General features: G+C 40.5%; 2 protein-coding genes across 5 annotated transcripts in view; one reads left to right on the forward strand and one right to left on the reverse strand.

Annotated features, from left to right (window-relative positions):
* Window positions 1-9,549, forward strand: part of LOC311233658 (U2 snRNP-associated SURP motif-containing protein) — a 73,496-nt gene extending 63,947 nt beyond the window's left edge. For all 3 annotated transcript variants that reach the window (XM_084320638.1, XM_084320639.1, XM_084320640.1), the window contains exons 22-24: window positions 2,411-2,521; window positions 7,407-7,729; window positions 8,404-9,549. In XM_084320638.1, the coding sequence (XP_084176764.1) occupies window positions 2,411-2,521; window positions 7,407-7,729; window positions 8,404-8,524 (555 nt within the window). In that variant the 3' untranslated portion in view covers window positions 8,525-9,549. The remainder of the gene's footprint in view (window positions 1-2,410; window positions 2,522-7,406; window positions 7,730-8,403) is intronic.
* A 635-nt stretch (window positions 9,550-10,184) lies between these two features.
* The window catches only part of wdr44 (WD repeat domain 44), a 79,749-nt gene continuing 74,570 nt past the window's right edge, over window positions 10,185-15,363 (reverse strand). For both annotated transcript variants that reach the window (XM_084319793.1, XM_084319792.1), the window contains exons 17-22: window positions 15,125-15,316; window positions 14,534-14,635; window positions 13,961-14,076; window positions 13,557-13,684; window positions 12,425-12,559; window positions 10,185-11,460 (exon numbers count right to left, since the gene is read on the reverse strand). In XM_084319793.1, the coding sequence (XP_084175919.1) occupies window positions 11,372-11,460; window positions 12,425-12,559; window positions 13,557-13,684; window positions 13,961-14,076; window positions 14,534-14,635; window positions 15,125-15,316 (762 nt within the window). In that variant the 3' untranslated portion in view covers window positions 10,185-11,371. The remainder of the gene's footprint in view (window positions 11,461-12,424; window positions 12,560-13,556; window positions 13,685-13,960; window positions 14,077-14,533; window positions 14,636-15,124; window positions 15,317-15,363) is intronic.

Here is a 15,363-nt window from a genome sequence, read left to right on the forward strand (position 1 = left end):
ACACACACACCATTGCATTAATCAGGAGGACAAGAAACTCTGCATACCTTTTGTTTCACAATCAAAAGTGCTTTAGAAATCAAATGAATTATTATTATTGTAAATAACGCCATGAAAGGTTTATTATTTTTATGGGTAATTACCCGCTTCATATTTGTGATGTTACTGGTTTCAGGGTGTGCCTAAAGTGATCAATGTGTTGGGCCGTTTATAGAGATCTATGCCAATTAATGTTTATGTATATCCGGGACTTTTTTTTATAAGAATTGAGAGGTATTTGTATGTGACCTTTATTTTGAAAACCGTGTTGCGACGCAACCTTGTTTAAGTTTGCGCTTTTGACAGTGAAATGTTCAGTTCAACTTAGCTCGAAGGAACGACGCTAATCAAAAAGGTTTAATTGACCCATATGAGGCTCTTACGGTAGGACTTTGATTGTTTATAGAAGAGGAATGTAATACTATGCAAAACGAGAAATAAACAGTGATTTTACCAGCAGTAAGTTGCAAGCCACTTTCACTTCATATACGGGGAACCGTGACAATTATTAGTATTATCTTATTTGCATATTGTCTCATTATTAGATAGATGGGTTGATACTTTATTGATCCCCGGAGGGAAATTTAAGTAGACAGTATTTAATGAAAAACGTCCTAATAGTGGGCTACTCACCTAATGCATGGCTGAACTGAACGTTAGAAGTGTGTCCCCGTCAATCATCACTGCCAGATCTGACTTAATTTAATCAGCTATGGTCTCTTATCATCTCTCCACATCGGACGTGGTTGTCATAAGATGGACTGATATCCGCTCCGTTCTTCTTGCAGAGCAAAATTAGCGGCTTAAACTTATTGAAATGAAGTTCTTCTTTGGCGATGCAATAGCCCATATTATTATTGAAAGGAAGATTCCACATTCAGTTTCGTTTCGGTTGTTCGCTAGGAATTATGGGATTTGGTGTTGGATGTATGGGACTCTACGCAGACAGGGACATGGTATTTAATTGCACGATAGACTACAACTACCAAGTATATAGCGTGGCCCAGATTCACTCCACACGCAAATATTTTTTCCACTCAGGCTATCGCAGTAAGTTCATTCATTGCCGACAGATTCTTTCATAGCACCACGACATTATGTCGCTACAGCCCTGGTTGTAGGCTAATGTTTTACAATTTTTGTATCCAATTTGTATGGAATAATTTAGTAGTGAAATGCGAATGAAGGGTTGAAATCACTACTCGCAAGGTTGCCCCCAAATATTATTTTCCACTCGCACGGGCCAAATTAAGGGGCAATTTGCGATAATCTCGTCGCAGTGTACAGCCCTGTTTTGACAATAAATAAAATAAGAATTTGTTCTTACTTGCTTGCCTGGTTAAATAAATGTAAAAAAATCTTTTTTTATTTTTTATTAAAACCAATACTGATAATTTCTGATATTACATTTTAATGCCAATATCGGCCCATAATATCGGTAGGTCGATAATATTGGACATCCCTAATTTTCATATCTACAACTTTAACTGACGTACAGTGTCGGGTCCATAAATATTTGGACATTGACACAATTTTGGACGTTAAATGAATTGATCAAGATGTGCTTTAAGTGCAGACTTTCACCTTTAATTTGAGGGTATACATCCAAATCAGGTGAACAGTGTAGGAATTACAACGGTTTCCCTTTTCTAAGGGACTAAAAGTAAGTGGACAAACAATCCATAAATAAAATGGTCACTTTTGTTTTAATACATGGTTTACATCTTGTGCTGAACCTGAACCCTCTATTCACTCTGAAGTCTTCTCTTGACTGTTGACTTTGACACAGATACGCCTACCTCCTGGAGAGTGTTCTTGATCTGGCCAACTGTTGTGAAGGGTTCTTCTATCATCCACCACAGTGGTTTTCCGTGGTTTTCCGGGTCTTTTGTTGTTGCTGAGCTCACCAGTGTGTTTTCTTCTTTTTAAGAATGTACCAAACTGTTTTTCAGCCTAATGATGGCTTGCTTCACTGATGGTGAAGCTCTTTGGACCTCATATTGAGAGTTGACAGCAACAGATTCCAAATGCAAATACAACATTTGAATTGAACTCTAGACCTTGTATCTGCTCCTTGTAAATGAAATAATGAGGGAATAACACACACCTGGTCATGGAACAGCTGAGCAGCCAATTGTGCAATTACTTTTGATCCTTTAAAAAGAAGGAGGAAAATTGTTGTAATTCCTACACTGTTCACCTGTTATGGATGTAAATACCCTCACAGTAAAGGTTGTTTCATGTCAAATCCACTGTGTACAGAGCCAAAATTATGGGAATGATGTCACCCGACACTGTCTGGTCTGTCAGTATTAGTATTATTATTTATTATACTAACCATCAGTGTATGTGTGTGTGTGTGTGGGCGCAGGTGAAGGTTGTGAAGTTTCAGGATGAGTTGGAGTCTGGCAAGACGAGCAGGAAGTCAGGGATGAGCGTCCAGCAGCAGGTGGAGCACTACAGGAACAAGCTGCTGCAGAAGGTCACCTACTTTACACCCTTTATATCACCCTTTACACCCTTTATATCACCCTGTAGACACATTATATCACACTTTAGACACTTTATATCACCCTTTAGACACATTATATCACCATTTAGACACATTATATCACCCTTTAGACACATTATCACCCTTTAGACACTTTATATCACCATTTAGACACACTATCACCCTTTAGACACATTATATCACCCTTTAGACACATTATCACCCTTTAGACACATTATATCACCCTTTAGACACTTTATGTCACCCTTTAGACACTATATGTCACCCTTTAGACACTATATCACCCTTTAGACACATTATATCACCATTTAGACACATTATCACCCTTTAGACACTTTATATCACCCTTTAAACACATATCACCCTTTAGAAACTTTATATCACCCTTTAGACACATTATATCACCCTTTAGACACATTATATCACCCTTTAGACACATTATATCACCCTTTAGACACTTTATGTCACCCTTTAGACACTATATGTCACCCTTTAGACACTATATCACCCTTTAGACACATTATATCACCCTTTAGACACTTTATATCACCATTTAGACACTTTATATCACCCTTTAGACACTTTATATCACCCTTTAAACACATATCACCCTTTAGACACTTTATATCACCCTTTAGACACATTATATCACCCTTTAGACACATTATATCACCCTTTAGACACATTATCACCCTTTAGACACTTTATATCACCCTTTAGACACTTTATATCACCATTTAGACACATTATCACCCTTTAGACACTTTATATCACCCTTTAAACACATATCACCCTTTAGACACTTTATATCACCATTTAGACACATTATCACCCTTTAGACACTTTATATCACCCTTTAGACACTATATCACCATTTAGACACACTATCACCCTTTAGACACATTATATCACCCTTTAGACACATTATCACCCTTTAGACACATTATATCACCCTTTAGACACATTATATCACCCTTTAGACACTTTATATCACCCTTTAGACACATTATATCACCATTTAGACACTTTATATCACCCTTTAGACACATTATATCACCCTTTAGACGCATTATATCACCCTTTAGACACATTATATCACCCTTTAGACACTTTATATCACCCTTTAAACACATATCACCCTTTAGACACTTTATATCACCCTTTAGACACATTATATCACCCTTTAGACACATTATATCACCCTTTAGACACATTATATCACCCTTTAGACACTTTATATCACCCTTTAGACACTTTATATCACCATTTAGACACATTATCACCCTTTAGACACTTTATATCACCCTTTAAACACATATCACCCTTTAGACACTTTATATCACCATTTAGACACATTATCACCCTTTAGACACTTTATATCACCCTTTAGACACTTTATATCACCCTTTAGACACTATATCACCATTTAGACACACTATCACCCTTTAGACACATTATATCACCCTTTAGACACATTATCACCCTTTAGACACATTATATCACCCTTTAGACACATTATATCACCCTTTAGACACATTATATCACCCTTTAGACACTTTATATCACCCTTTAGACACATTATATCACCCTTTAGACGCATTATATCACCCTTTAGACCAGGGGTGGGCAATTATTTTTCCCGGGGGGCCGAATGAGCAACTGAAAATATGTTGGGGGGCCGGGCCAAAATTCCAAACTCAATTATGCATAATATACATTTTATTTCTATATAAAAAGCAGTAAATGGCATTGTTTTGACCCCTGGTAAGAGTGTATGTTATTATTTGGCAATTAAAAGGTGAGGTTATAGCTTTCAAAAATATAATTTATTCAAATAGAATTTATTTCCAAAATGATAAACAAAATGTGAAACATTAATAACAATGGGATTTTTGAGTTTCATATACTATTGAAACAAGGATTTTCTTAGCTTTCTAAAGACATCACATCATCTTATAGCAAAAATAAACAAGACATGTCACTGAACTGTGTAAAGAAAAGTGTCCCAGTTTTGTAGCCTTTTTTACTTTACATGCCTATATTAAACATTTTATGTTTTCAGAACTGTGCAAAAAAAAGAAAAAAAAATATCAAGTGTCCCATTTCACTTGTTATATTTCCACATTTTAGTGTTCTTCAGTTCTTTTTTTTCATTCAGTGTTAGAAATCCAGTCTCTGTTGAGCTTTAACAAGTCCATCAAAGTCAGGTTGCATGTCTGAGGTGGAGATGCGAAGCACAGCTGCCAGATGTTCATCAGTGAGAGAGGATCTGTACCTGGACTTGGTAAACGGCATGACTGAGAATGTCTGTTCACATATGTAGGTGGATCCAAAGAGAACCAACATCTTCTGAGCATGTCTCCTAAGCGTATACTGTGCGTGTGAACGTTGACATGAAAAAAAAAAAGTTAAAAATAAAAATAAAAAAAAATATTAAAAAAATATATTTTTTTTTATTTTTTTTTTTATTTTTTTTTATTATCATGTAATCTTTCGCGGGCCGGTCAGAATCATCCCGCGGGCCGGATCCGGCCCGCGGGCCGTACAATGCCCAGGTCTGCTTTAGACACATTATATCACCCTTTAGACACTTTATATCACCCTTTAGACACTTTATATCACCCTTTAGACACTTTATATCACCCTTTAGACACATTATATCACCCTTTAGACACATTATATCACCCTTTAGACACATTATCACCCTTTAGACACTTTATATCACCCTTTAGACACTTTATATCACCATTTAGACACACTATCACCCTTTAGACACATTATCACCCTTTAGACACATTATCACCCTTTAGACACTTTATATCACCATTTAGACACATTATCACCCTTTAGACACTTTATATCACCCTTTAAACACATATCACCCTTTAGACACTTTATATCACCCTTTAGACACATTATCACCCTTTAGACACTTTATATCACCCTTTAGACACTTTATATCACCATTTAGACACATTATCACCCTTTAGACACTTTATATCACCCTTTAAACACATATCACCCTTTAGACACTTTATATCACCCTTTAGACACATTATATCACCCTTTAGACACATTATCACCCTTTAGACACTTTATATCACCCTTTAGACACTTTATATCACCATTTAGACACATTATATCACCCTTTAGACACATTATATCACCCTTTAGACACATTATCACCCTTTACACCCTTTATATCACCTTTTACACCACCCTTTAGACACATTATATCACACGTTAGACACTTTATATCACCCTTTAGACACATTATATCACCCTTTACACCCTTTATATCACCCTTTAGACACATTATATCACACTTTAGACACTTTATATCACCCTTTAGACATTATATCACCCTTTAGACACATTATTTCACCCTTTAGACACATTATATCACCCTTTAGACACATTATATCACCCTATATCACCCTTTAGACACTTTATACCACCCTTTAGACACTATCACCCTTTAGACACTTTATAGCACCCTTTAGACATTATAGCACCCTGTAGACACTTTATATCACCCTTTAGACACTATCACCATTTACACCCTTTATATCACCCTTTAGACACTTTATATCACCCTTTAGACACATTATATCACCCTTTTATATTACCCTTTAGACACGTATCACCATTTAGACATTTTATATCACCCTTTAGACCAGTGTTTCTCAACTGGTGGGTCGCAACCCAAAAGTGGGTCTCAGGGCCATTTTGAGTGGGTCGCGGATGTGTCTGTAAAGAATATATATATTATATACCGGTATATATTTTAGTATTTTATTTCACTACCTATCTTTGTGAAAGTGGCTTCTCTGCTCTGGTCCAGCTGAAGACAAAGCAGAGGAACAGATTGGACATTGAGCATGACCTCAGAGTTGCTTTGTCTACCATCACCCCAGACTTTGAGACTCTTGTCAGGAGCAAACAACATCCCCAGTTATCTCATTAGTTCCCTGGGATGTTAAGCTAAGAAGTCTGCTAAGAAGGATATATTATTTATTATTGTTATTATTTTATTTCATTGTGCTTTTAGCCCTAGTTGCACTTTTGTTGCAACCCCAGTTATCCCATTAGTTCCCCCAAACTTACTGTAGGTCTGTTATGTTAAGCTAAGAAGTCTGCTAAGAAGCATAATTATTTATTATTATTATTTTATTTCATTGGGTTTTTAGCCCTAGTTGCACTTCTGTTGCAACCCCAGTTATCCCATTAGTTCCCCCAAACTTAGGTCTGTTATGTTAAGCTAAGAAATCTGCTAAGAAGCATATTTATTATTATTTTATTTCATTGGGTTTTTAGCCCTAGTTGCACTTTTGTTGCACTTTTTTGTGTTTATTTCATGTTTTTAACAGTGCATGAAAGATTGTGTATTACTGCAAAAAAAAAGAATTTGAAATCAATCATAGTGGTTCAAATATTTGGGTCGCGACTTAATGACTAAGGAAAATGTTGGGTCCCGAGGCTAGACCAGTTGAGAACCACTGCTTTAGACTGTCTAAAGGGTGATAGAATGTGTCTAAACTGTCTAAAGGTTGATAGAATGTGTCTAAACTGTCTAAAGGTTGATAGAATGTGTCTAAACAGTCTAAAGGTTGATAGAATGTGTCTAAACTGTCTAAAGGTTGATGGAATGTGTCTAAACTGTCTAAAGGTTGATAGAATGTGTCTAAACTGTCTAGACACATTCTATCAACCTTTAGACTGTCTAGACACATTCTATCAACCTTTAGACTGTTAAGACACATTATATCAACCTTTAGATGGGATGATCAAACACTGTTGTTGTCCAGACAGCAGCTGGTTGATCCCTGTCTTCTGTCCCCCTTCTGGTCCTCAGGAGTTTGACAAGGACGACAAGGAGAAAGAGAAGAAGGAGAAGAAAGAGAGGTCCACGGCCAAGTCAAAGTCAAAGGAGAGATCAAAGAAGGAGGAGAGGCGGGAAAAGACGGAGGAGAGGAGAGACAAAGACAAGAGTAAAAAGAGCGAAGACCGAGAGAAGAAGAGAGGACGGAGTCGAGACTCGGAGGAGAAGAGAAGTCGAGACTCTGAGGAGAAGAGAGGTCGAAGTCGAGACTCGGAGGAGAAGAGCGGACGAAGTCGAGACTCGGAGGACAAGAGAGGACGGAGTCGAGACTCTGAGGAGCGCAGCTCTCCTTCAAAGCAAGTGTTTTCTATTTACCATATATATATATATACTAGAGGTCTGCCCTATTTTCTGAAAATCCGCCTAAAATAGATACCTAAGTAAATGGAAGATTGCTCCACTTCTACAAGGTCCATTTGCATGTTCTTGGTATCTAGGGACCTATGGACCTCGGTGAATGTAATAGAAATATTGTGTCTATTACTAGGCTTGCTTAAATTGTAATGAAACAAAGGAGAAATTATGATTTTTCTTTGCATCTTTGACAGTGAATAACACCATGCTAAAAATGACCAGACATAAAAAAAAACTGCCACTGCGATAAATAAAAAATATTAATCAGGAAGTCATTTGATTCCAGAAAGCTGGAAACCCCTAGGGCCTAGGAGATGTATTTTTTATTTTTTTAGCTCATTGAAAGCCCTTCATCATAATGACTACAGCAAAATGGCCGCTCGGATTTATTTCCGGTCGAAATTCGCGATCTATTGAATACTCATATTTCATTAATAACACTTTAACCTATTGGTAAACAAATGTATTGCTGAAAATATACACTATGACGAACATTATGTCGGTCTAGAGAGAATGATTTATGACGTGATGTCGCTTGCGGTCCGGTACCGGTACCGCACGGGTGGAAGAGGTTAATGTAACTAGTGTTGTTAACTCGGACCATCTTGTTCAACAGAACCAAGTCCCCTAAAAGATCCAGACGCTCCAGATCTCCGTCAGCAGAAGGGCGCGGCTGGAGGTCCAGCTCAAGGTCACCTCACCGCTCCCACAAGAAGTCCAAGAAGAGCAGACACTGACACTGAGCTCTCTCTCTTCTCTCTCTCTTTTTCTCCACTCTCCCTCTCTCCCTTCACTCTCTTTATTCACTCTCCCTCTTTTTCTCCTCTCTTTCTTCACTCTCCCTCTCTTCACTCTCTCGGTCTGTCTGTCTCTCTCTCTTGTCTGTCTCCTCTGTCTGTCTGTCTTTCTCTCTCTCTGTATGTGTCTCTCTCTCTCTTCACTGAAGGAGCTGGTTGCTGTCTGCATCAGCAGGGTTGGGGATCAATTCACTTTCAATGCTTTCAATTCAGGTTTTCTTCAAAAGTTCAAATACTGGGACATATTTTATTGTTACAAAAACGGTTCTTATATCCAGTTCATAAAGAAAGTGTTAATAAATCCTCTTATGGTTTATGAGTTCGTTGTTAAAATTGACATTTGTAATTGTGTACATTGTAAGTGAGCAGAGCCTAACTGAACAGCCAGTATTGGCTCCCCAGCCCAGCCCACACGCACTATGTTTACATGCACAGGAGCAGAGGTGCTGGTCCACTCTGTTGACCCACTTCCAGGTCCAAACACCTTGATGAGAGGAAGTACCGTTAGCTAGCGAACGTCAGTACAATGCTAAGCTAATGTCATATCAACCTGAGGAAACTGAAACCATGAATCATTTTATGTAGCTAAATGACAGGTTGAGCTCTCCCTGTAGTTGAATGAAGGAGCTAAGTAACAGATCTCTTCACTCTGTTTTGCGAAGCTTCATCACCACTGTTCACAGCAGAAAACCTCATTATTTCTGTCTGCATGTAAACATAGTGGATGTTTGTGATTGGCTCCTCAGAATGACTGACAGCTACTTGTTTCTCCCTCTCGCTCACCTCTCCTCTCGCCCCTCTCGCCTCGCTCGCCCCGCTCCTCAAGATTCAGCACATTTTTGTATGATGAAGTTTGATGAACATTGTTAATTAGAGTTATATTTTGTTTTAACGTTTGTTTTTAGACCCTGTTTCAATCCGAATGTTGCAACTAGTCTGAGACTCGACAATAAACCACTGCTGGTGACGGACCTGTGTTGTTCTTCCAGACCTTTTTGGAAGCGGAGGGTATCGTTATTAAATCTGCAGGAACGCTGTCCTATTGATCAGATCAATACCCGTTTTCAGATGCAGATCAATACCTGTTTTCAGATGCAGAATAATGTATTTTCAGATGCAGATCAATGTTTTCAGATGCAGATAAATGTTTTCAGATGCTTCTATCAAGCATCTGCTTCTCGTCGCCACAGGAAATTAATTTGACACCAAATACTAAATGAATGGACAAAGAGGAATGAAGTCTAAAGTTTTGGTAAAATCCTCATTCAATGTAAATACTGTATCAAACTATTAGAAGATGCTACTTTAGTCTTTCCCTGCAGACGGTGGAGCACAACTAGCTTGTGAGTCAGGACCTGAGGCCAGAAACACAACTAGCTTGTGATCAGTCAGGAGCGCTGAGGAAACACAACTAGTTTGTGATCAGTCAGGACCTCTGACGTCAGACTGATTGTTACTAATGTGTTTAATTTGGAGCCTCTTGCTTCGTCCTTTACGGACGGTGTTCACTCACTGAGGAAAGACTGTAGTTTATGGTTAATCCCTAAATCTGAAATCTAATACGCACACAATGAGTTGATCAGGATGTTTTTAAATCGTTGGTTAAATCTTTTATTAAACACAATTAAGACATTTAGATTTGTAACAAATAATTGCCAGTGGCTTACAATTTACGACAGTGTCAGTTTGTGGAGAAGTCGGTACTAGAAAAGCAGGAACATTATGGCTGTGGGTGGAGTCACCAGAACCAGCTCTTCAGTTCCGAGCCACTTCTTCCAGTAGAAACTCAACAGTAGCTTTTGTGTCATTGGCAAAAATTTTTAACAAGTATATTTTTTATTAGGAGAGAAAATGGCAGAAAATCAATGGCTTTGGTTTGATTTCTGACACGTCGACTCTGTATCACAAAGTACAATATCAATATCCTTTTAGACCGATACACACACAGGGGGAACCTCTCCAGCACCAATATCCCCCCCAATCTGCTATGGATTCATCCTGTGGCCATCGTGAGGAGCGGCTTCCAGACCTGTCCCGACTGTACCACCCTCTGACGGGGGGGTGATGTTTCAAGAAGAGGAGTAACTCGCATTCATCCACATCACATTTATTATCAGTTGATATGAGAACTTACTACACATCCACATAGAAGAACCAAGATATTTTAAGTGACAATTATTCAAACCATTGCGAATCAAAAGTACAGGTGTTTCTTCAGTAACTGGGTGATCCCGCTTCTTGGAAGTACAACCCGCGCCTTCAGTTCCATCCAACACGCTGACGTCTCTCGATGCCAAACACGTTTCACAGTCGTTTGGTATCTCAAGGACAGGAAGGGGCCTCTTGTGTCCAGGTTCCACTTCCTGCCCGCCTCCCCTGCTCAGAGACCAAGGTCACGACTTCACAGTCCTACTCTTGAAAACAGCTACAGGTTCGTTGTCATTGAGCTCCTGAGCGTTGTTGTGATTGGCTGATTCTTAGTAGCGTTCAAATCAATAGGCACTTCTAATGCGTGGGGCAATATTAAGGTAGGAAAAGTCCCGTGAGCCCCGACACAAACATGTTTATATCCTACTATATGTTTTACTACACGACAAAGTGCCCCAAGGAAGGTTCCTTCTTCCAGCTGGGATAGAAATGACACTGGTCTCTCTTTCTCCGATATGAAAACGGAGCCATCAGGGTCCTGTGTCCACAGGGTTGAAAAGCCTGTCGTTAACGAGGACCAGAACACCAACACAGACCCGCGAGGGAGGAGTGCAGGCAGGGCAGCTCGTCGGAAACCACTCAGTACTTCTTGACGTTGATGAAAACCTTGATGGCACCAGTGAAGTCGGCAGAGAGCAGCACCTCCGTGTGGTCTGTCTTCAGAGCTCCTGAAACAACATTACATTCAGTGTTAAACACGTGGTAGAATCTGTCTCCCACAGCGACGTCCTGTCTAACCTCCCCTTTGTGTCTACCTTGAATACCCATGTCCAGGGTACTTCTGGTTGGGTCCTCTTTAAGCCAATCTCCTATTTGACCTAATAAATTTGTAACAACCAACTACTTGACCAGCGAATGATTGCCTCCAGCATCCATGACAACACTGTTTCTACGCTCACTGGCATGAAGGTAAAGGGGTTTTGTGCTATATAAATACATTATACAGTTATGTGATTCATGTTAGGGGTGGGCTTGAGTAATCGATTACTGAAAATATACATTTGTTTCACATGTATGTGTACGATTATAACTGTTTGTTGGATTCAGGCTGGGGAGGCCGGCGGGGTGGTATTCTGGTCGTCGTAAACGGCGACTCCTACAGGTCGGTCAGGGCGCCTGCACAGCGAGGGAGGGATGGTGAGGGTAGTGTGAGCCTCCCACACGTTACACCTCACCAGCGCTGGCAGGTGAAAAGATGCTGCTGGCTGTCTCTTATGTCTCGGAGGAAGCATCTGATAGACTTCAGGGCTCCCTAGACGACAAGTGGGGGGCACATGCGAGCAATGACCAGGAAGGGGAGGGGGGAATTGGCATAACGACTAAAATTGTTATGGGAGAAAAAGCACAGAAAACCGGAGAAAAAGTGGATAAAAAAATGTTTGTTGGTTTCATTAAACATACGTGAATGAACAATTAAGTTTTAATACAAAATATATACATTTAAAAAAAGAAATCCCTCCACGAGTAATACAATACAATCGAGTAATATCATGCAATCAATCTATCTGGATTTTTCTTTAAAAAAAATTTGTTCGCCAGGAGGAACGTTGTACTAAAACAACACATCAAACTGTCTCGTAACGAGCAGTAGACGCCCGGTCTTCCTCCAAGAGGAACCAGGTGAACTCTGACCTGAGGGAATGGTCTCGGAGTCGTTGGAGTCCAGGCTCTTGCACTCTGCATCCGGCTTCTCCGCTCCGGCCTCCTGTGGCACGATGAGGCCCGGGTGCGGCGCGAAGACAGCCGAGGTGACCACTGCGTTGTGAGCTGAGGAACAGAGTCAGTTCAGATATAGGCTGGTAAAGATATGCCTCCTAAAGTGTCTAAACGGAAGTACAGGCTACAGGCTTTCCGGTTTCGACAAAACAATTATAGAAACGTGTGAAGTGCACAATATTTCCTCGTTTAAGCCACTGCAACGGCTTTGCCTGAAGAATTTACTACATGACCGGGACGTTCTAGCTTGTTTGCTGACAGGATTCTGGAAAAGTTTGGTCCGTTCGGAGGCAGCTTCCAGGGGAAGTACATACACCGGAAATTCTACCCCACAGACAATTGCGGCAGTAGTTCTTTACCAGGCTTTATCTCACGGAGGAGATAAAACTGGGAACGAGGTTAGTTAAGATAAGATGTTCCTTTATTCATCCCCTTTGAGGAAATCATAGCAGCATGGGGGAGGGGAGGTACAGGTATGGGCAGGGTAATAATAGAAAGACAAATATAGGCAATACAATCTGATCTGAATGTAAAAAATAAACTACAAAAGGTGCAGATGAGGGTCTGTGGCTTATATTATACAAGAGTCAGACACACTTAGTGGTCAGACATTCCTAATGGCTCTTGTGAGGGATGTTGGGGTTGTCCCATGAGGGAGCCTACAGCAGTGAACCCAACACTAAAGATGTTTTGATGCCATCCCTAAAGAGGTTTGGTACCATCCCTAAAGAGGTTTGATACTATCCCTAAAGAGGTTTGATACTATCCCTAAAGAGGTTTGGTACTATCCCTAAAGAGGTTTGATACCATCCCTAAAGATGTACCATCCCTAAAGAGGTTTGGTACCATCCCAGACACTATTTCTATTGTCCCCGAGATGTATAAACAAGTCGTTTTTGGATTAGGGAGGGAGTTGTTTGTTCACCTCATTGTTTGACTCGTATAGTTTGTTTTATGTCTGTCTATTTTAACATTTGTCAACTGTAATGTTGACTGATGAGAGCTACCTGAATGTCCCAGAGGGGATCAATAAAGTATATCTAATTACCTTTGATGCCCTCCCAGAAGTCGTTGCGGTCTCTCCGCACGGAGGTGAACTTGCTCAGGTCGTGGTAGGTGCTCCAGATATACACGTACTTGTCCTCTGAGCCGCTGACGATGAACGAGTAGTCATGACTGTGAGAGGAGGAAGGTTTTCTGTTAAGCCTGTTTCTGCCCGGCCTAACTAAAGAAACATCAAATAATGCTAAGGATTTTATAAATTTTGTCCAGTATCCATCTATTATTAAAGTATATCATATATTATTATCTATCTACTATCTTATATCTGTGAAGTAGTTTCCTCCAGATGAAGCATATGCAGTTATATGCAGAGGAACCTCATTAACTGGAGCTTATTGAGACCAAAGTGTCTGCTATGTGAAGCAGTAACGGAAGCAGAAGAGTCCTGACCTGAAGCTGGCTTTGATCTGGCTGCTGCTGTTCACATAACCCTTGTACTTCATGGACAGAGACAGGTCCCGCAGGTCGTACAGGCGGATCCGGGAATCATTGGAGGTCACCAGAATCTGAGAAGCAGCGAGAAACCATCATGACTCATGTTCTGTTTGTGTATTGGTATGTAAACATCATTAACCCAGATACACGCTTAGCCTGATGCAGGGATTATGATTCAGCAACATGTTGATATTACTGTGCAGACCCCTGACGAACAGTGAAACCATAAAGACTAGACTCACTAACTAACGGTACGTTCAGATACAGCGCTACGCTACATTCTGCGGTGGTGGCTCTATGGACTGGATCAGATGGATCTATGGACTGGATCAGATGAATCTATGGACTGGATCAGATGGAACTAGGGACTGAATCTATGGATCTATGGACTGGATCAGGTGGATCTATGGACTGGATCAGATGGATCTATGGACTGGATCAGATGGAACTAGGGACTGGATCAGATGATCCATGGACTGGATCAGATGGATCTATGGACTGGATCAGATGGATCTAGGGACCGTGTACCTTGTTCTCTCCAGGCAGAGGCTCGATGCCGGTGATCTTGCGTCCAACTCTGTTCCTCCCTCTGGTCGACCTCACGTGGATCTGAGTGTGATACTTAAGGCGCTGCGGAAGAAACCCCAAAACAAAGAGGGTTCAGTACCATCACTAGTAAATCACCTGGGTTCAGTACCATCACTAGTAAATCACCTGGGTTCAGTACCATCACTAGTAAATCACCTGGGTTCAGTACCATCACTAGTAAATCACCTGGGTTCAGTACCATCACTAGTAAATCACCTGGGTTCAGTACAATCACTAGTAAATCACCTGGGTTCAGTACCATCACTAGTAAATCACCTGGGTTCAGGACCATCACTAGTAAATCACCTGGGTTCAGGACCATCACTAGTAAATCACCTGGGTTCAGTACCATCACTAGTAAATCACCTGGGTTCAGTACAATCACTAGTAAATCACCTGGGTTCAGTACCATCACTAGTAAATCACCTGGGTTAATAGTAAATCACCTGGGTTCAGTACTAAACAGGTGTTTGAACAAGATATAAAGTATATAAAGTTTTCCTTCATGCTTCATCAACACGTCAGACGTACCTCGGTGTCGTAGAAGATGCAGCGGCCGTCGTAGGTCCCGATGACGGCGTACTTCCCGTTTTGGCAGAAGTTGGCGGCGGTGATGAGGCGTGTCTGGCCGTCCACCTCGTTCCAGAGTGCAACCTTCTTGTCCGGAATGTTCCAGAGACGCAGCTTCCCGTCCAGAGAGCCGCTGAGGAAGTACCGGTCGTCCTGCAGACACAGAACACATGAACCCTGACCTCCACCCTGACCTGAGG

Source organism: Notolepis coatsorum (genome assembly GCF_963971535.1).
Source record: "Notolepis coatsorum genome assembly, chromosome: 8".
In the NCBI taxonomy this organism is placed as follows: domain Eukaryota; kingdom Metazoa; phylum Chordata; class Actinopteri; order Aulopiformes; family Paralepididae; genus Notolepis; species Notolepis coatsorum.